The following is a 25,269-nucleotide window of genomic DNA, read 5'->3' as shown; positions in this document are numbered from 1 at the left end:
CAAGCTTATGTGTCAGTTATTTGGCACGGAAAAGAGGCACGTGTTCAAAGTAAGGGCCAAATCTTGTAGTCAAACTCCTATTAAAGTGAATGGGATTTTTGCCTGAGCAAGAACTGCAGGATTTAGCCCTAAACAATCAATTCCAGACTCCAAGTAAAATACTCGAATCTTCAGTTAAGTCAGACCTTATGAAATCAAAGAGTTTTTTAAAAAAATATACTTTAAACCCAAAACTCATGCCAAAGCAAATAGGTTTTTGAATACACACTTCAGAGCGCAGTAATCTTCGAGCCCAAGCCTGCTCCCATTAAAATCTACAGCAGACTTCCCACTGATGTAAACTGGAGCAGGACTGGATCACAGAAAGCAAACAATCCCTATCTAGAGATCTCAGAGAAAACCCAAGAGTAAAGCTGAAATTCCCAAGTGTTTCATCCATCACTTTCCCAAAAAAATCCAACCACCATTCACTCACAGAAACACCACCCATTCCGAGCACTTGAAAATGACAGCTTACTCCTGGAACTCTCCGTTTAAGGAGACGGGATTTTAAGTTAATTTTCCCTTTGAAATTCCAGCCTACATTGTTATCTGAGGAGCTTAAGGGAATTAGTCACGCTACTCCCACTGACCTTCCAGGAAGCAGGCTTCTTTAGCCTCCTGCAACCTCCCTGACTTGGTATCTCAGTGGCTTGATAGGGTTTTAGCTTACCTGGAGTACTGAGGAATTTTTGCTATGGTACTTGAGCTCACACTGTATTTCATGCTTTCTGCCAAGATAGAAAACCTCAGTGATCTCTAAACTGACACCACTACCACATGATTCCTGCTATGGAAAAATGTCCAACTCCGACTGACGGCCCAGAGTGCGTGCGATGGGGGTGTATTGTCCAAGCAGAGGCGGGTGGGAAACACCGTGACTGCATACGGCATAATGCCACAGGGACTGCTGGGGGCTTCCCAAAGTGATACTTGCTAGGCCTGTTGAAAAGGTGCAGGGTGTGTTTCCTGCTGCCACTGGCTGGAGGTGGTGGTGATCAGCCTTCGTCCCCATCCTGTCTCTTTGGGCTGCCCAGCATTGCCATCAGTGCTAGAAAATTTACCCCTCTTCCCAATCTCAACCCCACAGACTGTCCCCAGAGAGCATTGTGGCCCTCTTCTGCATTGGTGCACACAGGGAATCCTTGTGCCCTCAGACATGGGCATCTCTGAGCCAGCTCATGCCACCCTTGGCCACAGAGGAGCAACCTTCCTCTGTGAGCGGTTCCATTAAAAAGAATAGGGCTGCTCCTGGAGTACAGAACCCCTCAGCCTACTTAAAGTGGCACAGTCTGGCCCATGACTTGCCCCTCAGTAATGGATGAGGTGACAGGGATGATCCCTGTGCTGCGTTTTTCTGCTGAGATCTGCTTGGTAGCAAACTGGAGAGGATCGTGAAATTTCACATATACTGCAAAATGACATCTCAGTCTGACATTTTGCTCAATTTGGCACAATCCCTGTGACCCCCCCGCCCTAGTATCTCCATTTTCTGGGGGTTTTGCTTAGAGAGGGTCAGACTATGAACCTCCAATGAGCTGTTATTTGTGAAGGTAGTTCCCACTGACTGCTCCTGTGAATCACTGCTCACCAGTGAAGTGTGGCACTCATAGTCTGGCCTGAAGAAATCGGGTTTTGACAAATATTGGACTTAGGACAAAAAATTGTTTTGTTTTATCATGAAACCTCAGCAAACAGCAATGTCCCTGATTTCACTTGGGCTGTGAAATGTTTTACACTGTTCTGGCACTTTCACCATGCTCTGGTCTGCCCCTGACTACTACATTGCATTGATTTGGCGCTTATGTCCTAGGCTAGGTAGAGGCACGTACAAGCATAGAACATTTCCTGCAAACCTATGCAAAAAAAAAAAGAAATCTGAGGCGCATGCACCAGCTGCTTGGCATGTTTGATCTGGTGGGGTTTGTGCAAGAGTATGTGCAGATACGACTAGAGACCTGGCACAAGCAGAGTTCAGGGCAGGCCCAGTTCTACTGATAATTTTTTTAAATGCTTGATTTATATTTGCTTTCTTTGCCTTTTCAGCTTTTAACCCTTTCAGAGTCATTTAATGTTTGCACATTTTGAAATTCAGATTTGACAGATCCTTGCTTGCTGGATTTTGACATGGGCACACAGTGCAAGGAGTATCAGGTTATGTGGTTCTTTGACTACAAAAACAAGATCTGCACCCAGATTTGGTATGGTGGGTGCGGCGGTAATGCCAATAGATTTGAGACAGAAGCTGATTGCATTAGCAGATGCTTGAAGCCATGTAAGTACCACACGGGGTTAACCATTTTTGCTCTTTTATAATATTGTCAAATAAAATTTTAGATTGGCAAGAAATTTTGGTTTAGAAACAAATCCCCAAACACTTTTTCCCCCTACAGCGGCTGAGAAAGTCATGCAGCAACCGCCCCTTGAGAAAAGATTATTGCCAGGTAAAAGCACAAATGCAGCAGATCCTGCATTTAATCTCACTGCTCTGGCCACTTCTATTGCAAGCTTTGCCACTGTGGGACTAGGGCAAATGTAACCAGAAAGTATGTTTTTTTCACTTATCCACTTGACCAGCTGAGAGGATCTCATCATATGCTTTGCATGGACACGCTTTCAGCATGCCTCATGTTGCATCCAGAAACGCAGTGTTGACACGAGTTAATTACAAACTGTAGTTACAGCAAAACGGGGTCATTTATTTCATGATAAGTATATAGTCATTGAATTGGAGAGGATTGCAATCACAAGGAAACACGTGTTAGCCCTATTGTGTTGTCCCCTGGTAACTGTGTCCCTAACTTATGTCATCACTCTGTTGTACACGTTTGCTTTTATGCAAATAGTTACTCCTGGGGGAATTCTCTGCCAAAAAAAATCCAAATTTCTGCACCAAAAAATCCAAAAATTTTGTCAAAAATGCAAAATTCTGCATATTTTATTTGTCAAAATAATGGCATATAATCACACCAGTTTCACTTATTTTGGTAATTTATTTAAACGACTAAACAGAAAAAAATCGTGATAACTGTTCAGGATTTTCTAAACACATGAAAGTTAAGTTACAAATACTTAGTAACCAATACCCTGCAATACAGTTATAATCCTGGATTTTCATTTGAATTACGTTACTTGTATTTTTGTGTTTGATGTTCTGTAAAGTAGAATGTCATGTTATATGGCCCAGACTTTCACACATGAAAGTTATACAGTTTTGTTAATCATTGTCCTGTATTTTTTTTTTAAATGGATAAGTAAAATAGACTCTGAGCCGTAATCTAACCCCATTGTGCCTCTCTGGCACAGGAAAAACAGGAGAAAGCACATAGACCTTCCTAGCTGAGGAGTCCCTTACTGTCATTTACAATAAGCCTCCTTTACACCACTCTGGCAAGGTAAAGGAGCCTCAATTGACCAAGAATGGGAGCAATTCACTAACAGTGGGAATATTAGCAGCCTGCCTGCTTACTTGTTACATGTCTGCTCTGCCTCAGGGACAGAGCCTGCTTCACACCGCTCCCGGATGCAGCAAAGGAGAGTGAAAGAGAGAGAGTGTCTCTCTCCAGGGATTCAGGCACAGTCACCCAGCCTCCCTCCTCCCCTGCATGGTAATCTGCTCTCTCTGCTGTTGGCTCCTCCCAACAGACTTGCCCAGGCTGCCAGGGAAGGGGCCTGTGTTACCCACAGATTTCTTGGCTCCTCCATTTTTCTGCTTGGGAGCCAAGAAATCTGCAAAAGGTATGAATTCTGTGCCCCCCAAAGGGAGCAGAATTCTCCCAGGAGTAAAGTAATGTGGATCTGTACACTTTTCTTTAACTGAAATACTTAATTGAAAAATATTCCTCATTGCTTGGGTCTTGAGTCCAGATGTTCCCCTTATGTGGAAAAACCCAGAAGAAATGGGAGGGGGACTCACACTAGAAAACAGCAATGTTCTCCTTAAGGAATTTCCTCTGCTCTACTGTGGGGGGTTGCAGCTTTGTAGACTGGACAGAGGGTGTAGCCTATATTGCATGGGATCTTGAAGATCAGTGCACAACAGACTTCCTCCTCCATAGCGATGGTCACAGGACAAAAACCTGAATAGAACAGAGTCCTGCCAGCATTGATGGAGCCCTGTTTCCAGCCCACTCTCTTTTCTACATCACAAAGTTGCAGCGCTGGTGAGGGGGTTACAGCGCTGCAACTTAGGAGGCGTACACATCTGCAGGGCATCACCAGCGCTGCAACTCCCTGTTTGCAGCGCTGGCCGTACTCCCGTTTTGTCTCGGGTGTAGAGGATCCAGCGCTGGTGATCCAGCGCTGGTAATCAAGTGTAGACACTTACCAGCTCTTTTCTTGACCTCCGTGGAATAAGCAGGTATCCCAGCATACCTGAGGAAGCCTCTGGTAATCAAGCTGGTCTCCTTCCCCGGTTTGCTCTCGCGTTCCCCGAACCCCGAGCAAGCAGGTCTCCTTCCCTGCGGTTTGCAGGGTGGTTCGGGGAACACGAGAGCAAACCGCGGCGAAGCTGGTCTCCTTCCCTGGTTTGCTCTCGCGTTCCCCGAACAAGCAGGTCTCCTTCCCTGTGGTTTGCAGAGTGGTTCGGGGAACGCGAGAGCAAACCGCGGCGAAGCTGGTCTCCTTCCCTGGTTTGCTCTCGCGTTCCCCGAACAAGCAGGTCTCCTTCCCTGCGGTTTGCAGAGTGGTTCGGGGAACGCGAGAGCAAACCGCGGCGAAGCTGGTCTCCTTCCCCGGTTTGCTCTCGCGTTCCCCGAACCTCCGTGCAAGCAGGTGTCCTTCCCTGCGGTTTGCAGGGGGGTTCGGGGAACGCGAGAGCAACCGCGGCGAAGCTGGTCTCCTTCCCCGGTTTGCTCTCGCGTTCCCCGAACCCCCCTTGAAGCCGCCCAACAGCGCTGCAGTGTGGCCACATCTAACACCACTTGCAGCGCTGGTTGCTGTAAGTGTGGCCACTCTGCAGCGCTGGCCCTATACAGCTGTACTAATACAGCTGTAACAACCAGCGCTGCAAAATTTTAGATGTAGACATAGAGGGGAGACAAATCCAGGAAGGAAGCTAATGCCAGGGAACCACAGCAATGTAGGGCTCAAAGGGACCTTGAGAGGTCATCTAATCCAATTGCTAGAAGCAACATGCAATGTGGCCAATAGAGCCATCTGGGAAATGGGATTTTTCTTCAAGTGATGGTCCCTGTGTGTGAAATATACGTAGGGACCGCACATCCTGAAGAACCTCCAGCTACAGATAAGTAACCTCCTCTTTCAGTAACGCAAAAATGTTGAGTTTTTGAACAAAATATCATCCCAAATCAGGATTAATTTTGTAGGGGAAAATTTCAATTCTGCAGAAACTGAATTGTCCATCAGCAAATCATACTGCTGGAAAATTTCTGACTACCTCTAGAGACCAACTGTCATGATTTTAGTGTAAGTTTCATGTTATTTGGTGCATTCCTGAATACCGCAGCTCCTGCAGTTACAAGATTACTTGGGAATCTTGGCTTTCATATTTCCTTTTTAAAAAGAAAGTTTCTAGCCCTCATGGTGGCAGGGAAATACTTCAAAACGTGATCCAAGTGCATGCTAAAGACTCAAAACACAAAAAAGCAAATAAAAAGAATGCCCACATTTATTTATTTAGTTTTAAATCTTACAATGTTTCAGTCAATTTCATTGGGGGTGTGGGGCTGGTCATGAGTTTTGACCACTTGGGATTGGTAAAGGGGGGCTTGGTCACAGTCTGTAAGTATCCACAGGGGGAACAGAAAATTGATAATGACTCTTCAATCTAGCAGACAAAGTTATGATCCAAGATGCCAGGGCTGGAAGGTGGAGTTAGACAAATTCAGGATGGAAATAAGTTTATCCGTGAGGGTCATTAACCACTGGAACAACTAACCAAGGGCTGTGGTGGATTCTGTACCACTCACCATTTTTAAATCAAGACTGGCTGTTTTTTAGGAAAGATCTACTCTAGCTGAAACAGGACTTAATTCAGGCAAGTTCTGTGGCCTGTGTTGCACAGGAGATCAGACCTGAGGATCGCAGTGGTCCCTTCTCACCTTGGAATCGATGAACATGAACTCCTATGTGGATTTCCTAGTGGAAATACACCAGAGGAGCATGCCATAGAGAACTGCAGAAATGTCTAGACTGACAGTTTGTTGCGCCAAATGGATTACCGAGTCCTTTATATTAGAAATAGGTTGTGTCCCGTCACCAACTCTCTAAACTCTGGAGAGAAACAATGATCTGCGGACCATGGTTTGAGAACGCCGAGCCAAAGGGAGCGTATTGCTAGTGTGGTAGCGTTATCTGGCTTCGATTCAGCTAAGCACATCAGCACATCCTTAACTCCATTCCTGTTCAGCAAAGCACTTAAACTCAGTCTTAACTTTAAGTAAGTACTGAAATCCCATTGACTTAAAGTTAAGTATGTGTTTAAGGACTTTGTTGAATAGAGGCCTTGCTGAATCAGGACCTAAATGAATAGATTTGCCAAATGAGATCTATTTCTATGTTATATTGGTTATGCATTGATTGGGTTTCTGATGTCCCTTCGTAATGTTTCTAGTGAATTTTGTTTCTTAGGCTAAAATAATATTTCAAATACATAAAAAGTTGTTACCAGGAGGAGGGAAAAAATTGTTCTCCTTAACTTCTGAGGATAGGACAAGAAGCAATGGGCTTAAATTGCAGCAAGGGAGGTTTAGGCTGAACTTTAGGAAAAACTTCCCAACTGTCAGAGTGGTTAAGCACTGGAATAAATTGCCTAGGGAGGTTGTGGAACCTCCATCATTGGGGATTTTTAAGAGCAGGTTGGACAAACACCTGTCAGGGAAGGTCTAGATAATACTTAGTCCTGCCTTGAGTGCAGGGGACTGGACTCAACGACCTCTCAAAGTCCCTTCCAGTCCTACAAGTCTATGATTCCTAAACTTGGCATTATTACTCTGCAGACGGTCCACAGCAGCTTGACAAGAAAAGCAATGAAGAGGCCCCCTGTGACGAACTGGGAATGTTCTTAATGTTTTCTCTGAATACTGTGTTGGTGCCTCAATGTCCCCTATTCAGTTCTTAATATCTAGGTGGTGGAATAAGGGCATGTGATTGCTGCAGAGGAAGGGGCCAGTGTACCTAAATGCCTGACACTCTGTCTCCTAGCAACTGATGGCCTGGGCCCCTTCTCTGCAAAGATGCCAGCTGAAGGTGTTGGAGACAAAGAGATCAGGTGACCTCCTGGCCCCAGAAAGGGGCTGAGCAGAGAGGAGAGGCTGGAGGGGGTTGTTAGTCTGGAGCTAGCTGAGGACGAGGAGTGAAGTGCAGATGTGGGGGTCTGGCTCACTGCCCCCCAGAATGGACCCAGCCAAGGGGTCCGGTTCGCTATATCGACAAGCTCTGTTTTAGACCCTGTTCCTGTCATCGAATAAACCTCTGTTTTACTGGCTGGCTGAGAGTCACATCTGACTGCAAAGTGGGGGTGCAGGACCCTTTGGCTTCCCCAGGACCCCGCCGGGGCGGGCTCCCTATGGGAAGGGTACAGAGGGGCAGAGGATGCTGAATGCTCCAAAGAGAGACCCAGGAGGTGAAGACGTGTGAGCTTCTTGCCCTGAACAAGTCTGCTCCAAGGGAGAGGAGGCTCCCCAGAGTCCTGACTGGCTTGGTGGGGAGCAGCTCCAGAGCATCACCCGGTAACTCCGTGACGCCCCCTTTATGGCAGACAGACATTTATCTCCACAGTTCTCCAGGAGAATTCTTCTTTTTATTTGCAAGTTTTAGTTAGACTCTCTTCCCTCTGCAAACTTCAGCCTGAATCTTTGATTGAAAAAAAGAGATGGGTCTGAGATACTAAAGTCAGCACTAGATTTCAGACACTGATATTTGGAGCGGGGAAGGAGAGGGGTTGGATCAGGGATTTTGGTGCAAAGAAATGAACAGCTGCAAAACTGGGATATACGTGAGATTCCAAACCCAGCCAAACTTTAGGATTCTTTGTATACAGAGCTCTGCTTCAGGACCATTTCCATATGTTTTAAGTATGAAAGGACTAAAGAAGTCTAAACAGCAGCAGTCCAAGCCTAGCATTCCAGTCATATATTTCTGTGTGAGACGGGGTCAATTAAAGCCATGACTCATGGTGGCCACCTCCTCCTTTTCAATTATGTGCTATATGGCCACAGTTTAAAGTTCATTTCAGTTAATTAGGAGGTCTGAACAAAATTCAGAAAACAACACTGTGATCAGACCCAGCTTGTCTGGGTAATTTTTTGTCTACTGCAAGCTTTAGACACAAATCTTCTTCTTAGCGTATGCGCAACTTGTCTTAGGTGGCACGTGACCAGGATTCATCACTGAATTTGATCCGCTGGTTGGATCATTAGCTTGCCTGGCCCAGACCTGGTACTGACAGGGAGTGCGACATGAATGCTGATCCGTGCCACCACCAGGCACCAGTTAGATGCACTGAAACTAATTAGGGTCCTGGTGCCTAAACTACTCGTAAGAATTCGGTCAACTGTCTGAATGATTTGCTCATTAATAGCACAGTTTTCCCACACTTGAAATTCACATGATGGACACATGAGAAATCATAGTGAGTCAAAAGAAGCACTCCTTACTCAAGCAGAACTCCCGTTGACCACAGTGGGAGTTGAAAATACTCAGTGGCTCAGACGAGTGCTTAGCGTACTGCACAATTGAGCCCGTAGTCACCCTGACATAAAAAAAATTCAAAGTTTAGCCACAGGGGAAGATCCTGAAGGGAATGTGGTGCATGAGGCTGGCGAATGGAGTTTGAAAAAGGGTTAGAATAGAGCTGATGTTTCTTACAGAACACCTTTTATCCAGGAACATCAATGTACTTTACTAAGGCGAGTGGAAGCCTTATTTTAGCAAGAGAGTAAATTACTTGCTCAAGATTACATCAAGTCAGATTAAACTAAAATCCTCTGGTTCTCAGTCCCCTGGACTAACAGATAGTTGGCACAGCCTCCCTGTAAAATAACTGCTTTCAAAATACCCACAGAAGAAATTAGCTATCGTTAGGAAAATTGAGAAAGAATGCAGAATGAATGGCAAGAGCTGCTGTGAAACAGACAAAAGAAAGAAAGGCTAACAAGATCGTAGGAGGCACATGGAGACTTGTGTAAATAAGAAGCTAATTAGCCACAGAAAGTAGAAAACAACAAAGGAAAAATAACCTGGAGAATGCAAAACTATCACGCAAAGGACAAAAGCTGGAACAGGGGAAAGGAAATGAATTGTGTAAGCAACATAGATGAAGCCCAAATAATGGCACAAAAACAAGATCTCCACTTCCTCTGCTGAAGCACCAAGGGCTTAACTTCAGTCATGTGCGTTAGTGCTTTCCTGGACAGAGAAGCTTTGCTGAATCAAGGCCCCAAGTAGAGTAAAAGCTTTGTTATCATAGAATCATAGAATCTCAGAAGGGACCTCAGAGGTCATCTAGTCCAACCCCCTGCTCAAAGCAGGACCAATTCCCAACTAAATCAGTCCAGCCAGGGCTTTGTCAAGCCTGACCTTAAAAACCTCTAAGGAAAGAGATTCCACCACCTCCCTAGGTAACCCATTCCAGTGCTTCACCACTCTCTGAGTGAAAAAGTTTTTCCTAATATCCAACGTAAACCTCCCCCATTGCAAATTGAGACCCTTACTCCTTCTTCTGTCATTGGGTACCACTGAGAACAGTCTAGATCCACCCTCTTTGGAACCCCCTTTCAGGTAGTTGAAAGCAGCTATCAAATCCCCCCTCATTCTTCTCTTATGCAGACTAAAGAATCCCAGTTCCCTCAGCCTCTCTTCATAAGTCATGTGCTCCAGCCCCCTAATCATTTTTGTTGCCCTCTGCTGGACTCTTTCCAATTTATCCAGCATGTTGAGGGAATTGGGAGTGCTGGTAAGTAAAAAATTCCAGTCAACTAAGAGGGAAGGAGTTTGAGTATGAAAGAGGCCTCAGGACTGGGGGGTGGGACATGGCAGGGGTGTGGGGTGCCTGCTCCAGGCGCCATCCCCACAGCTCCCATTGGCCGTGGGGTGGGGTAGGGGCAACACACACAGCTGCCTACCCACACCTCCGCTTAAGAGCATCTGGGATGTGTTGCCACTTGCAGGGAACTGCCTGAGGTGAGCACTGCCTAGATCCAGCACCTAGCACCCCCTCCTGCACCCAAACTCTGAGGGCCCATGTCCTGCATCCCCTCCTGCACTCCAAACCCCTCATGTCCGTTCCTCCGCCTAGAAGCAGCAGGGACATGTCACCACTTTTGGGGAGCCAAGTGGAGCCAGGGAGGGAGCCTGTTGGTCCCGCACCAACCAGACTATAAACTGGATGTTCTATGAAGATCAGAAATAACGGTTTATAGAGCTTTCCAGTTGGTAAAGTGCCGGATAACACAGCTTTTACTCTGGGCTTAACTCTTTAGTGTTCTCTAAAAGTCAATGGGAGGTTAGCTCGACCTAGAGTCTCTCAAGAACTGCAGGTTATAATCCATTGCCTGGAGGTGGAGCCAGGAAAACGCATGAAAGAAATTAAAAGATTTAACTAGTACTGAAAAAAGAGCAAAGGAAAGACAGGGTCAGCACCTCTGCAAATTACTGCACAATCCAGAACCTGACACATGACCAGATGATATCACTTATTAGCAACAAAAATGCTGTGTATTGTGAAAAGCTAATCAGAGAAGGAGGTTTAAAAATGCTCCTAGAGGACTATGGAAAGGACTGGACTGATAAGAAAGTATCACTTTAGAGCAGACGTGCCATTGTGTAACAGTCAAAGTTAATTTAGCCTGATAGGAAAACTGGAGAGACGCTGTTTTGCTATCTCCTATAGCCAAATCTTTGGGAATCTCATTCTGAGTCAGAATTAAAGCACAGAGTACCGTAAATCATTCATGGTGCATAATTTAGCCTTCTGGACTAGCTCTGAGCAGGATTTCCTTGCATATATTGCTCATGAACAGATCACTGCAAAAGTCCAATATTCACGCTCCAAGATATGTCGGTTAGTCGTGCATTGGTTGGATAAGTCACATGGTTCCCACTAGCCATCACTCTCCAGTCACTCAGCTGTGAAGCCAGTGCAGAAAGAAGGGCAGCAATACTGCCTCTCCCTGCCCACAATAGCCAGATTTCACGGGGAAGAACAGATTTCATGGTCCGTGATGCATTTTTTCACGGTCGTCTATTTGGTATGGCCCTAATTACGGTAAATCATTGAAATAAGCAAACACCTAAATGGCTCCCTGAATTCTCTGGATTAGAAGACAGAGCTATAAACATCCATTAGACTAGAGCCCTGCACAGATACAAATTTATACCTGCAGATGCAGATATCCGCGGATAGGAATCAGTATCCGCAGAATTGCAGGGCTCTCCCAAGAACCACAGCGGCGAAAGGAGCAGAACGTGGGGTGGGCAACAGGACCACCGGCAGCTGTCCCTGGTTGCGCTCTTGTGTTCAAGCAGCACACACGCCCCCAGACAGGAGATGCAGACAGCTGCGTGGAAGGGCTGGGGGTAGTACAGCCCCACCGGAGCACAGTTCTGCGGCCGGTACTGATACGGCCACGCTGGAGGAGCTGCTGGCACAGGGTGCTGGCTCCTGGGAGCGGCGGCCCCACGTTCTGCTCCTTTCACTGCTGCGGTTCCTGGAGAGCCCTGCGGTTCCGTGGATACCAATTTCTGTCCGCGGGTATAAAGTTATATTTGTGCAGGGCTCTACATTAGACACTCCCATAAATACTAAGGGCCCAGGGATTGCAAAGATGTATGATGAAGCATATGCAAGGGGAGCTACATCTTCCAACTTCTAGGTTTGCATCTGAGTCTGGGCTGAATGTAATGATTGCCCCTAAATGGCTTTTCTGAGAGAGCCACTAAAATAATGTGGAATTGATGAACAACCATCAACTACCCAAGATGAAAAGATAGAGGCTAACTATGAAGACTAACACACATTATATCCCTCCAACAGACACTGAAATGAAAACTCCCTCACTATGAAAGAAGAAACAAAGAAGCAAGTCAAACTGAGGGGGAGGGATACCTCAGTGGTTTGAGCATTGGCCTGCTAAATCCAGGGTTGTGAGCTCAGTTCTTGAGGGGGCCATTTAAGGAACTGGGGTGTTTTAAAAAAAAAAACTGTCTGGGGATTGGTCCTGCTTCAAGTAGGGGGTTGAACTAGATGACCTCCTGAGGTGCCTTCCAACCCTGATATCCTATGGTCAGGAATAATTTAACAAGCAGAGAGGATGGTTGCTTTGGATCTGGGCTTACTAATAAGGCTCTGTAGCACGTAAAGGAGAAGTAAGAAGGTGAGCACAAAAATATTACTTACATGATGCTTTCAAAAAGCAGGCAGCTCCAGAGAGTTTTAACAAAAGGCACTAGAAGAAGAAACCTCTTCTCTGTCAATGAGGTTGTGTCTGTATACAAAGTGCAACACCAAAAAGAACAAGTGGGCCCCATCAACAATATACAAAAGGACTCATTTCTATCGCCTGTACCCATTAAGGCTCTGATCCTCCAGGGTGATGTGTGTCCACATGACATCTGATTGAAACCAGAGTTCCTTTGACAATCAGGCCCTTCCTTCTTTCCAAAACTCTTTAAGATTCTCCTGTATTTTTTGGTCCACAAAATAATCGCAATCTGTTATTCTACATTATCAACATACACAGTTTCATAAATCTTCACCTACGGTACAGCAGAAACAATCCTGAAGTTGAATTTGAAATTTGATGTGTACAAAGTAAAACAGTAGTTGACTTTTACTGTGTGTCAACTGATCTAGAATATCCACTGACTCATTGTTAGTCTTAAAAAGGAGGAGAGTGTGCAACCTAACTATGTAGACTCTGTGCTGCAGAAAACTAACTACCTACACATACCATGATCAGACAGCTTCTTACCAGCTGGATTCCATAACGGAGCACCAGAATTTGGAGTAGATTGGGTTTTGTATGTGTAAGTGCTGACTTTTATACTTGACCTTGGCTGATTGGAATGCAAAAAGTAGTGAGCTGGAGTGTTGTTTTTTAAGACAACACTCTCCTCTCCCAAAGGCCTGGAAAAGCTTTTGGCTGCAGAAGTCCATCAAAGTCCAACAAAGCTGAATTGAAAGATCTGTATTGATTGCAGACTTGTAGGGCACAATGGATAGAAATGGCAAGCACTAGAAAAGTGCTTTTAAAACTTTCTCCTATCTCAGAATTGCAGTTCCTAGTGTCAGTGGATTATACATGACAATAAACTGCTAGCCATAGAGAACTGTTAACCAGAGCAGCCAACAAATTTCCAATGTGATTCTGGTAGGAAGGATGGACAGTTTGCGGTTGAACCGATTGACACGTTGGAATTTCTTTTAGCAAAGAGGTACTCAGATATATGTGATCATAAAACAGAGAGACTCTTAATATAGCTTAAAGCATCACAGTAGGGAACCTCTCCCCCCCACAGTTCAAATGAAGAGCAGATTTGATTTTATATATGCCAGATTCTGAGTCAGAAATATAATTGCGTGAAGTACACAACTGCATACATGGTGGGGGGGTGTGATGACAATGTGATAAATTGCATGGGTTTGTGATAAAGATATTTACATGTATCACACACTTATGACTGCATCTCCAGGCCCTTAATTGATCTCCTGGGATTTATTCTAACATTCCAACCTCCCGAGTAGCTTCCAGGACCTACCAGTATAATTTATTTCCATCAGCTTGCCACTGGAATCTTTTCTCTGGAGTTCTTTACCAGACCTGTTTTCTAATCAGAGTTTCAGTAGCATAGTTCAGGGTCATGCCCCAAAACAGAGCTTAGGGACTATTAAGTCTTGTTCTTTAGGATATGCCTAAGCTTAAGAAATGAGCTTGCAAATGTCCATTCATTCCTCCAGTCTGCTAGGTTGGGACCCTGGTGCTGTCAAAGTCTCCAAGCCTGGAAACAGCCAAACAAACCAACCCCCCCAAAACAGCAACAACAAAATAGGCAGGGAGGCTCTCTCATTATTTAAAAAGAACTGGAAGAGAAACTATACTCAGCCCCTAAGACAGGAGTTCTCAAACTGGGGGTCGGGACCCCTCAGGGGATCACGAGGTTATTACACGGGGGGTCACGAGCTGTCAGCCTCCACTTCAAATCCCACTTTGCCTCTAGCATTTATAATGGTGTTAAATATATTTAAAAGTGTTTTTAATTTATAAGGGTTGTTGCGCTGAGGCTTGCTATGTGAAGCGGGTCACCAGTACAAAAGTCTGAGAACCACTGCCCTAGGAGATTTCTCTAATTTTAAATGAGAAAAAGTCCTTTATCCTCAATGCTGATGTAGAATTGCTTTATAGAAACTGGGGTCTGACCCTACAATCATGTATTCTCATGATTAGTTCTTACTTGACCAGCTAGGCCCATTATGCTCAGTGGGACCTTTTGTGGGAAGGAGAATTACTCTTTGGGCCTTCTGTGCTTCGTTAACATTAACTAAAATTTGTAATCAAGGTGAGGACTGCTGAAAACATTGCAGCTGTAATGCATGTAGGCAGAGATTTCTGAAAGTGACTAGTCAGCTGAATAGCTCAAGTTTTTGATGTCCAACTTGCCACACCTTCCAAAGGGCCTGATTTTAAGGGGTCTCAAGCTTGGAGCCCCAATGCTGAGTTACCTCAAATCCCTACAAGTACTCCTGTTCTTTTTGTGGATACAGACTTACATGGCTGCTACTCTGAAACCTCTCAAATCCCTAGTCACTTCTGAAAATCCTGTTTATATATTGAACTGTACTTTACAGAAGCCTAGGCTAAATTTCATACTGGAAAGGAAGGCAAAGGTTTTTAAATTAAAAGAAAATGTAGTCTTGATCTGATGCAAAATCAAGCATGTAAAAAGTAATTTCCGCTTTCACATCCTGTGAATGTCTTGCAAAACTGAATGCAAATATTGCCAGCCCTGAAAGGCATTTATTAGCTTTAGCCTGCTTTCCCCCTTGCAGCTGTTTATGAACTACATAAACACATGATGAATTTGTTACCCGTGTTCCCAAGTGATGAGGAAATATTGCAACAGTTAGAACATCAGCCTTCCTCGCCTCCCCAGCTAATTGATTTTATTTTCTGTTTTTTTGTGTGCTGCGTGTGATTTTTAATCCCGTGGCAGGCTGGAAAAGGTCATTCTGAAACAAAAGAGAACAAACAACTGGAAGTATTGAGGAAGATGCTTGGGTCCCACTGATCTGTGCATGACACAGGACCCCAGAGGGGTGTCAAAGACGGTTGTTTGCCAATTTTAAACTTCACTCTTTAATTTAGAGGCCAACTGGACCCACAGATTAGGGCAGCTTCAGGACTGCTCTAACTTGCATTCCTTGGTGATGGCTTCCAAGTGGCTGCTATGCCAGACCAAGATTACCAGGGCATAGCACACAACTCCTGCCCCCTAATTCACCTCCTTGCACCAGAGCCTGCACAATGGGAGTGCCTCAAGCCAGCTTTGTGTCCCTCTTCTTTGTAGTACAAAGAGCCTGAGCAGAAGACCAGGATCTCTCCCATTGCTGACAAATAACCGGAAGAGAAACTATGACAGTTAGCAGCCCCTCTAACAGCTAGTAGCCTTATAATAGCTGGCAACTATTAGAAAAAATTGGACAACTTAGGGACACAGTAGCCTGAACTTTTGAATTGTTTTTTTTTATTAGTTTTGAGGCAGTTAAAGCAGGTCCTAAGCTTGTGAGTGTGTATAAAAAATTTTTAGTTTTTGTATGGAGTAGAGTTTTTTTGTACCAAGGTACAGAACTCTCCTTTCTTCTGCAGAATAAAGCAACCTTTCCTTATCTCTGTCTGGCTCTCAGCTAGGAAGACCCGACATTTCGGTAACAAAACTATTCTTTAATAAATAGAAAAATAAATGACCAAGGATCAGCTTTTTAAAGGTATTTAGGTGCCTAACTCTGAGTGATTTCAATGGGAGTTGTAATATAAATCCACTTATATGACAACCATTGACTCTGATACAGTAAAGTTCAGGGTCCCATAGAATTCTGTTCCTATCGATAGAGTGTAGCTGCTACGTGACTTTATTTTTATCTGTACCTAATCAATCAGCCCTCACTACTCCATGGGCTGTTTTTAGATGTATTAGCCTTCGTTTTGCACTTGAATCAGTGCAGGAATTCCAGGGCCAAGTCTTCTCATTAGATTCTGCCTGCCTCACCACTGCCATTTAAGGCATGGATTTTGTCTTGCCTGTGGCTGATACTGAACTGCTCAGAAATAGGCAGTGCTTTTTACATAGCAGGCTATTGAAAATAAATAGTGTTCTACTAAACAGATAAATAGTGTTTCTATGAAAGGCTGTGGTTTTATAACCCCGATTCCATGTCTGGGCTGTCTTGGTGGTGAATCTATCCAGCTAATATATCATTTCTTGCTAGGCTGGGGAGCGCTGTCTGGTATGTGCTTCTACGCTATAACCTCAGCAAAGAGATTTGTATCTGTATACCAGGGCCTCCCAGAGGATTTAGGAGGCCTGGGGTCTTCGGCGGCAGGTCCTGGAATGGAAGGACCCCCCACCTCTGAATTGCTGCCGAAGACCCGGAGTGGAAGAAGCGCCAGTGGCCTGGGCCCCGCGAGAGTTTTCCGGCACCTCCGGAGCGAGTGAAGGACCCCGCTTCAGGGGCCCTGAAAACTCTTGTGGGGCCCCTGCGGGGCTCAGGGCAAATTGCCCCCCCCCCCCCCCGGGCAGCCCTGCTATATACTGACAAAAACTGGACCTTTATACTCCAGATAGGGCAGCGCACACTGTAGCCAACAATGACTCTGATGCTGGTCCTAAGTATATTTTGTAGAGGACCCCAGTGAAGGATCAGGGCAGCTCATTGAGCTAAAGCTGCAAACTCTTTCTGCTTCCCTTGCCAACGCCTCTGGGGTCCCTCCACCCTATTATACATCCCCTGCACCAGGAGGGTGTATCGAGTCCACTCTGTGACACCTGGCTCTGAGTCACTAAGGACTGTGCTGTGACTAGAACATAAATAGAAAGGCTTGCTAACATCCCATCAAGTCCCATGGAGAACCATGTGCATAAGTGATTTTTTGGTTCAGTTGCAGAACTGAAGGGAAAAAAATGGTTCCGCGCAACCCAAAATAAACCTTTTTCAATTTTTTGAGTGAAACAAAAAAGTTGAAGCAAAAGTGTTTTGGGTCAAATGAACTATTTTGTTAGTTTTCAAAGGTTTGGGAGTTTTTTAACTTTTTTTTTTAAACAGTGTGAAATTCCAAAATGAAACTCAGAATGTTTTTGGTTCAGAAATGCCCAAACAAATCATTTTGACATTTCCAAATTTTTTCTTTGCTTGACCAAAACAATTTGCCACAGTCTGCCCAAGCCTGCAAATTATTGTGGTCAACCCAAATCTGCTCTCTTCAGCAAAAAAAATTATTTTCACATAAAATTTTGCCCTGTGGTCGTCCTGTGGAGCAACCCTCTCATCTAGGGTAAATCATGGGGCGGATTTACATGGCTTGCACCTATGTACACTACCTGGAGATTAGAGGACCCAACTGTGGCTTAAATTGCAAATATGGGGGGAGAGATAGCTCAGTGGTTTGAACATTGGCCTACTAAACCATGGTTGTGAGTTCGGTCCTTGAGGAAGCCATTTAGGGATCGGGGCAAAAATCTGTCTGGAAATTGGTCCTGCTTTGAGCAGGGTGTTGGACTAGATGACTTCCTGAGGTCCCTTCCACCCTAATATTCTATGATTCACTAAAAAAATCCAGAGACTCTTGTTTGTGTGCAGATAGCACATCTCTGGAAATGGCTCCATGAGGAAAAGCATCTTGACCCTGACATACCACGTGCAGATATTTAAGTCAGACTGGTTTCAGTGGACTGGGCTGACCCAATATCAGGTACATTCAATAATAAGTTAACTAAATATAAGAAGTTATATTCAGCCTACAGTGTCTAAGAACAATGTCCCTAAGTGAAAGAAGAAGGATTATGTCCCAAATTACCTCAGTTCAGATGGCCTCTATAGCATTCACAGATTTTGTACATATGAGAAGATGGTATTTTAAGGCAGAAATGGGGTAATGGAGGTGGCGAGCGCCACAGACTGCTGTAAGCCCTTCTCACCAAAGGATTTCCCCTGTGTTTGCTTGGGAAAGAGAATTCAGCAGCCAGTGACAGCAAGCCAATACAGGACATGATGAGGGCTGGGAGCTGACTTCTAACCAGGAGGTGTCATCTTTAATCACGGCACCATCTGACATCGTGAAGGCTTCCGGGTAGTGAATGCATGGTAGAGTTCTGACCTCTGGCTGAGCTATGCTGGACATCAGTGAGGCAGGGGCTAGATCCCAATCTCCATCAGTTTACGAAATATGCCCCTGTTACTGTGAGAAAGCGACATAGCTATGTGGAGCTATTTAAGGTGACGTAAATGTTTCCAGATCAGTTTCTCTATCACACATACAATATGGATACTATAGTAAAATCAGCGCCAAAAATATAGTCACCTAATTTTGAAATTTGCTATCCATCATGTCACACCCTTGCCAAACCCAGACACAGCTAATGCTAAGGAACAACCCTTTAAATTGCCCCCTGCTCACACACACAATCACATCTGTCCACATCTAGTGGACTCATTTGTGACATTCTCGGTGAGAGGCCGCTCTATGTAGCCGGAACAGTTTGGTGCCAGGAAAACTGGAAGAGAAAAATGTAAATGTAAACTTGTCAGTAGGAGAGAAAATGCTGTCCTTTGGGAACAGACTAGAGAGGTCAGCGTGCAGAATTTGCTTACAGCCACTGGAGAAGATCCAGCACCACTCCACCGTTGCTCTGTCCCTCGTCACTAGATGTGAATTTGTTCCCAATGTAGGACTGAGGAATGAGACTTTTTCACTCCCGCACCTGAGCAGCTCTCGCTACACAGACTAGCCTGCGCAGGCCTGAATTCGACCTGGCCTGGATTTTAAAAAGGACTGGAAGTGGGCTTTTGGTCAGCATTGTTTGGAGTCAATGTCCAGCTTCCCTCTTCCCTAGGCACGTGAGAGTGGGGAGCAGACAGGGCATACAGCCGCTGGAGTTTCCAGTCCCCTCTGACACCACTGGGTCGCATACGCTGACGCTAGTGCAGCCTGTTCCAATTCCACAGCCAATTCCACTGGCTGGCGCAGACGGGAACACAGACATAGCCCTGGCCCTCTCCTCATCCTCATTCTTGGGGATACTTGGTAGAAGCAGGGACTATGTTCCCATCAAGATTGTGGCCAGCCCCTGAGTAGTGCAACATGGGGAAGGGGAAGTGCTCCCACACAGGGGCTGGCCAGATCATGTGCTTCAGAGCTTCAAGTGATCACTTGCAGAGGCCAGGAAGGAATTTTGTCCTCCCTGGAATACTTTGCATAGTTGCAGGGCCGGTGCAAGGAAGTTTCGCACCCTAGGCGAAACATCCACCTTGTGCCCACCCCGCCCTGTGGCAGCTCCCCGCCTCCCCCACCCTGAGATGCCTCCCCCATGGCAGCTCCCCCCCACTCTGAGGTCCCCCCTAGTATAGCTCCTCCTCCGGGGAGCCGTGAGGCACCTCCCCACCCCAGCTCACCTCTGCTCCGCCTCCTCCCTGAGCACGTCGCCCCTGCTCTAATTCTCCTCTCAGGCTTGCGGCGCCAAACAGCTGATTGGCGGTGCAAGCCTGGGAGGAGGGAGAAGTGGAGCAGCGATCGTGCACTCGGGGAGGAATGCTGTAAAATAAATTTGGGGGCACTGCTTTTTGGTGCCCCCAAATCTTGACGCCCTAGGCAACCACCTAGTTTGCCTTAATGGTAGCACCGGCCCTGCATAGTTGGCTAGGTAATTGTGGGTGGGTGATGGCAGTTCTGCCTTTATCTGATGCAGCAGCTGCTGCTGGCAGGACTCTGGAATGATGGACCAATAATCTGAACTGGTCATTTGTATGTTGTAATAAGGAGATTGTCTCTCTAATCCTGCATGCCATATATACCCAACGATCCATCTGTCTCAGTCTTCCAAGCATGCACTTTTTGAGAGGACACGTCTGTCTTTGTGGCAAATGATATCTCTGAAACCATGGAAGTACAGGAGCCTGTCTGGAAACGTGGTGGTGGTGGTTGCATTTATCAGTTGCTAAGTCTTTCTCTTTCTCTGTTTATTTGTAGTCGCAGATATCTGTAGGTTGCAAAAAGAAGAAGGAACCTGCAGGAATTTCACGCTCAAATGGTACTATGACTCAGAGACCAAGAGCTGTGCAAGATTCTGGTATGGTGGCTGCGGTGGAAATGAAAACAACTTTAACACACAGAAAGAATGTGAAAACGTTTGCATTCCTGGTAAGTGGAGTCCCTTCTGCCATTACGCATCTCCATTTGGCTACAATGGCTAGAGATGCAGTGGAAGTGTTGGCAGTTAATCATCACTTAAGATCATGGAGCCAACTCATCAGCTAGTGTAAATTGGTGTAACTCCACTGACCTCAATAGAGCTGTTCTGATCTACACCAGTTGTGGGTCAGGTCCATAATAGTTACGGCATCAGGAAATTTTCACTTCTGATGTGATACCAAAACACTGGCTTCTGATTAAAGAATGCTCCAAAACCTGTATCACGTGGACATTCCAGAAATAGACTAAAGGAGCTCAGATACCAATTCTGACAGTGACTACAATCCCTTTTTCCATACAACACCTGAGCTAAACCCCATTCAAGTCAGCGGGAGTCTTTCCATTGACTTCAGTGTGCTATGGATTAGGGCACAGGTGCACTGAATTATCCTTCTTGAAGCCTTTCTTCCAAGAAGGGTCTTGCTCCTGCCCACTGGTTGCTGTGGGCCAAAATTTCGAGTGTAGCTTAGTGGAAGGACTTGCTGCATATGGGGAAGACACTGGACCTCAGCCCATAAGCAGTCATCCCAGCTGGGGTCTTGCTGTGATCACCGGCCTTCTATATATTAAATTTGTGTACAAGAGATCTGTGGTCACGGAAGAACAGCGGAGAGCTGGCAGGACAAAAAGCACCCTATATTGTGTGTTATAGCGTTGTTGTTTAATTTAGGACATGAGAGTACACAAAAAAGACGTCAGTCATACCCAGACCTGGGATGACAGCTCATCCTTGATGTGTTCCACACTTCCATAGCCACGGGCACATCTCTGGGGCATGGCCAGAAATATCAGGACATCTCCTGGTTACAGTAGTCAGTCAACCCTTGTATAAACTGCTTCAGGAGAGGTCACTTGGGTGATGACTTTGAGAAACAGCATATTCAGGGCTGTTTTGTGCTCCTTGCATGGGCCCCTAATAAAGGTCAGCACATCTAGTTTCCACCCTGACCCAGGATCTGCATGTGCTTCAGGAACAATTTCCCCCAGGGTGTTGTCCCCTACTCTGCTGGGAAATAACTCTGCAAGGTGCAGCACACCACCCCTTGCATGACCAGGCTGCTCCACTTGCCAATGTGCTCAGGGTAGGGTCTAGGCTCCATGGATGCCTACTCACTCCCCATCCACCTGCCTCTGAGGGCAACATCTGCCCCGGCCTGCTCCTGAGCTGCTGTTGGCATAGCCTGAACACAGGCTGTAAAAAAGGGGTTTTCAGTGCCTAAATGTTGCCTTGTTTGGGGCTGTACGTGCAGGGTCTCCTGGCCACCCAATAATGTTGTTTTTTCTCTCCATTCAAATTTCAGCTCACATTAATCCTGGGATTGTCACGACAATAGAAACCTAAAGGCAGCAAAATATCAACACATACCTCTCAGAGAACCAGGAGTCAGCCAATGCCAACTTACCCCATTAGAAGCTAAGGGTATAGACTACCGTGCACTGTACTATTTCATGCTTTAAATTCCAAGCAAACCTTGAAGAGAGTGTTTTGCTGCATGACCTATCAATATGGTGCTAAACTGTTTGTGGACTGAGTACTACATGTGTCCGGGTTATAGTGTATACCTTCAACATTATGTAATAGTTATCCACTACAGATTATTTTGTTTGAACATGTCTACAAACTACCATTTCCTTCAGATTCTGGCATTATGCCTGTTTATGGCAATGTAAAGTCTAGAAAATAAGGACAAAATAATTTCACTGCAACTGTTATGTACTTGCTTGTATCATTTTCATAACTGAGCATAACTTTAGATGGAAAGCCTATGTGTAAAGGAGTCATTAATTCTGATAAACAGGCAGTTCATTTTTTCATTCTGTTTTTACTCTTGCTCGATTCGACTTCAAACTTATTCTTCTATATGCATTCGTGACATATGTGATCAATCAAACCAGAAAAGGGGAAAAAAAGCAAGATTTCTGAATACAGATGCACTGCTGTGACCAACTCCTCAGTTAAAGAATTTTTAAGTCGTGATGTAGAATGTTTTTGGCATTCCTCTAATGTTGTGTGTTGTATCTTTTTTGTTTGTTTGCAGGGTTGGGGATTTTTTTTTAATTGTGGTTTTTGTTTTTAGGAAGTCTATACAAAAGAACTTTTAAATAAAGTCTACTGGAGATTTTGAATCTCTTGTGGTTTCATGCCATCTTTTACAATCGTGGATGGTTTCTTAACTTCAGTGGAACTACTCCCATGACCAACATTGGCACATAAAGTCAGAGTCAGAGTCTGAGGCCAGAAGGAACCACCGGATTATCCAGTCTGACCTCCTATATAGCACATGCATAGGTCTTTGCAGGATCAGAGCCTCAATCATTGACCAAAATAAAAAAACAAGGAACTTAACATGGATTTTAGAGACCTAACAATACAAATACTTAGCTCTTCTATAGCAATTCTCACCCATAAACCTCAAAGCACTTGACCAAGGAAGTTGGTATCATTATCCTCATTGTATAGATGGAGAAACTGAGGCATAGTGGACAAGTAACTTGCCCAAGCTTACCTAGTAAGTCAGTGACAGCACTAGGAATAGAACCCTGCTCTGCTGAGCTCATGTCTAATGGCATAACTATTGGACCATGCTGCCTTGTAAAAGATCATAAAATACTGATTTCTTGTGTGGTTCAGTAGCCAAGACCCTGACTTGAGGTTTGAGGTGACACCCATTAAAGCCAGTGACTACACTCCCATTGACTTCAATGAGTGCAGGCTCACACCCTTAGGAAGCTTCCAGGGTAAAAAATACAGCTGGCCCATGCTCGCAGGCAGGCTAGGAACAGTGACCTTGATTTCAGCGAGCAGCCTCCAGATGTGTAAATGAAACTTTGCACACACCTTTGCCCTTACTTTTCATGCACTGTCACCTGCCTGTGAATGCTAGGATTGGTGCAGAGTTGCAACACCCCCTTCCCAATCGGTAACGGGAGTGTACCTCCTGCACTGTCCCTTTGGGAGTTGTCAGCTGCTCACTGCTCCAGATTGGCCAGTTCCGAAGGACAGTGTGCGATGGGCCAGGGCTTGCCACCTCACCTTCTTTGGTGTGATTTGCATGTCTGGGTTACTATCAAGGAGTACCCCGATGTGCCCCTCCCAGGGCAAGGACTGCTGGTGTAGCTGACAGGGAGCAGGAGAAGGCCCTGTGAGCCAATGCTGCCCTCACACAAGGCCCAGCATGCACTGCGCTCCATGTACAGAGTCAAAACAGAATCGAGGAGGCATTTTATGAAATGAGAGGAAAGCTTCCAACATGAGGATGAGTCACCTAGAGAAATTTGCCTGCCAAGCCGGATGATGCCGAAGTGAAGTGTCAGGATCTGGGTTCTTATCCGAGCTCAAACAGCAGCTGAGATCAGATTCTAGAGCAAGCGTCTGAATCGAATTGGTGGAAGTCACATTGTGTCTGGCTCCCTACCCCCAGCACCACTAACCCTGCACTCCCTTGGTCTCTCCCTTACCCTTCCTGTCCTCTGGTTCACATGCCTTCAGCGCCCTTGTTAAGCAATTCAGGAGTGAGGGCTGTCCAACTCCCCTCATGGCTGTCTGGCTGCTACTGGTCTACAGCACTAAGAGTCATTGGAGAGTGGGTCTCTAAGGTGCCACAAGGACTCCTCGTTTTTGGGGGGCAGTGGTGTGACAGCAGCCCTACCAACATACACACAGGGCAGTGGGGAATAACACTGCCCTCCACACTGACCTGTCAATCCAGCAGCTGCCCCAGAACCCCCCTTTTCAGGCGTTGGGTCCATTTGGATCCAGGCCTCAGAAGATGGATCTGGATCCTTCTGTTTTACAGGAAGTTAGACTAGATGATCAGAATGGTCCCACCTGGCCATGAAAGAATCTATCTTGTAAGAGAATTCAGTCACAACCACAAGGGCCATCAAGAAACAGATGGTATTTTTGGGTTTTCCTCCTTACCCAGTCTGGAAAAAGTCTGCAGAAAAGGAAGGATCTGGAGCTGGAATTTCGGATATTTCCAGTGCTGCCCATGGCAATTGTAATATTTTAGGACCTGGTGTTCCCAGATCTAGTCAAGAAGATCCTAGAAAGCTATTGGCCAAGGCAACGCTTTGAAAGTGAACTGTGTCACCTTCGCTTGCTTGATCAGATAATCCCGATGTAGATCAACAGGCAGATGAGTGATGGTCACATCAGAAATTCATATTAGGCAAATTAGTATCATCATATTGAGTCATACCCAATCAAAGGGCATTCATTGCCTTTGAAAGGATCCCAAAAGCCTAACAGGTTAATCCAGAAAAAGGGATCCCACAAATCTCTATAGGATCAGAATTAACATTTGTTTCCATGAGGACAAAAGCCAGAACATATTCATAGCACTAAACAGAGTGAAAAAGTAATGCTCAGATGATGACTGGGTTACATTTGATCTACACGACTTCTTCTGATACCCCAAGTGCCATTAACACTACATCTGTGATGTCAAAGAGCCACAGTCAGCCCAGTAGCACAAAGAATGACCCATGTGAACTCCATGTGCCAATGAGGACTACCCAGGTGTGGTTTTGGCTACAGGCCCTATCTCTAGGGCTCTGTCAGAGTGGTCAGCTTTAAGTTCTACTGGTGAATGAAGCTGCACTTCAGGTGTGCAGTATCAGCACATCCCCGGTCACACTCCCAGCTCAGCTGTGCTGCTTCAGTGTCCGGTCCCTTAGCAAACTTTCCGCTGAAGGGAGCCCAGCATGACTGCTCCAACCTGTGCAGTGAATGGAAGTGGGATCTGGCCCCAGACTCTAAATGGGGAGCTAGTATTGGTCCCTTTGGGTATTTTTCTGGAATGTGCAG

General features: G+C 45.5%; 1 protein-coding gene and 1 long non-coding RNA gene across 8 annotated transcripts in view; one reads left to right on the top strand and one right to left on the bottom strand.

The window, feature by feature from the left end:
- COL6A3 (collagen type VI alpha 3 chain) overlaps nucleotides 1-22,586 on the top strand; it is a 114,725-nt gene extending 92,139 nt beyond the window's left edge. For 5 of the 7 annotated variants that reach the window (XM_030580387.1, XM_030580385.1, XM_030580390.1 and 2 more), the window contains 4 exons: nucleotides 2,135-2,314; nucleotides 2,433-2,483; nucleotides 20,238-20,408; nucleotides 21,761-22,586. In XM_030580387.1, the coding sequence (XP_030436247.1) occupies nucleotides 2,135-2,314; nucleotides 2,433-2,483; nucleotides 20,238-20,408; nucleotides 21,761-21,801 (443 nt within the window). In that variant the 3' untranslated portion in view covers nucleotides 21,802-22,586. The remainder of the gene's footprint in view (nucleotides 1-2,134; nucleotides 2,315-2,432; nucleotides 2,484-20,237; nucleotides 20,409-21,760) is intronic. The other 2 variants (XM_030580388.1, XM_030580389.1) reach the window with 2 other exon arrangements.
- LOC115659759 lies at nucleotides 4,966-17,845 on the bottom strand. Its single transcript, XR_004002646.1, has 3 exons — nucleotides 17,674-17,845; nucleotides 10,115-10,120; nucleotides 4,966-4,976 (listed from the first exon to the last, which is right to left on the bottom strand). It is a non-coding gene; the product is annotated as an uncharacterized LOC115659759 (long non-coding RNA).
- Nucleotides 22,587-25,269: the final 2,683 nt, after the last annotated feature.

This window comes from Gopherus evgoodei, chromosome 11, assembly GCF_007399415.2.
Source record: "Gopherus evgoodei ecotype Sinaloan lineage chromosome 11, rGopEvg1_v1.p, whole genome shotgun sequence".
Taxonomy (NCBI): Eukaryota; Metazoa; Chordata; order Testudines; family Testudinidae; genus Gopherus; species Gopherus evgoodei.
The sequence above is the reverse complement of the archived record's forward strand: the minus strand, read 5'-3'. Positions and strand labels throughout refer to the sequence as shown.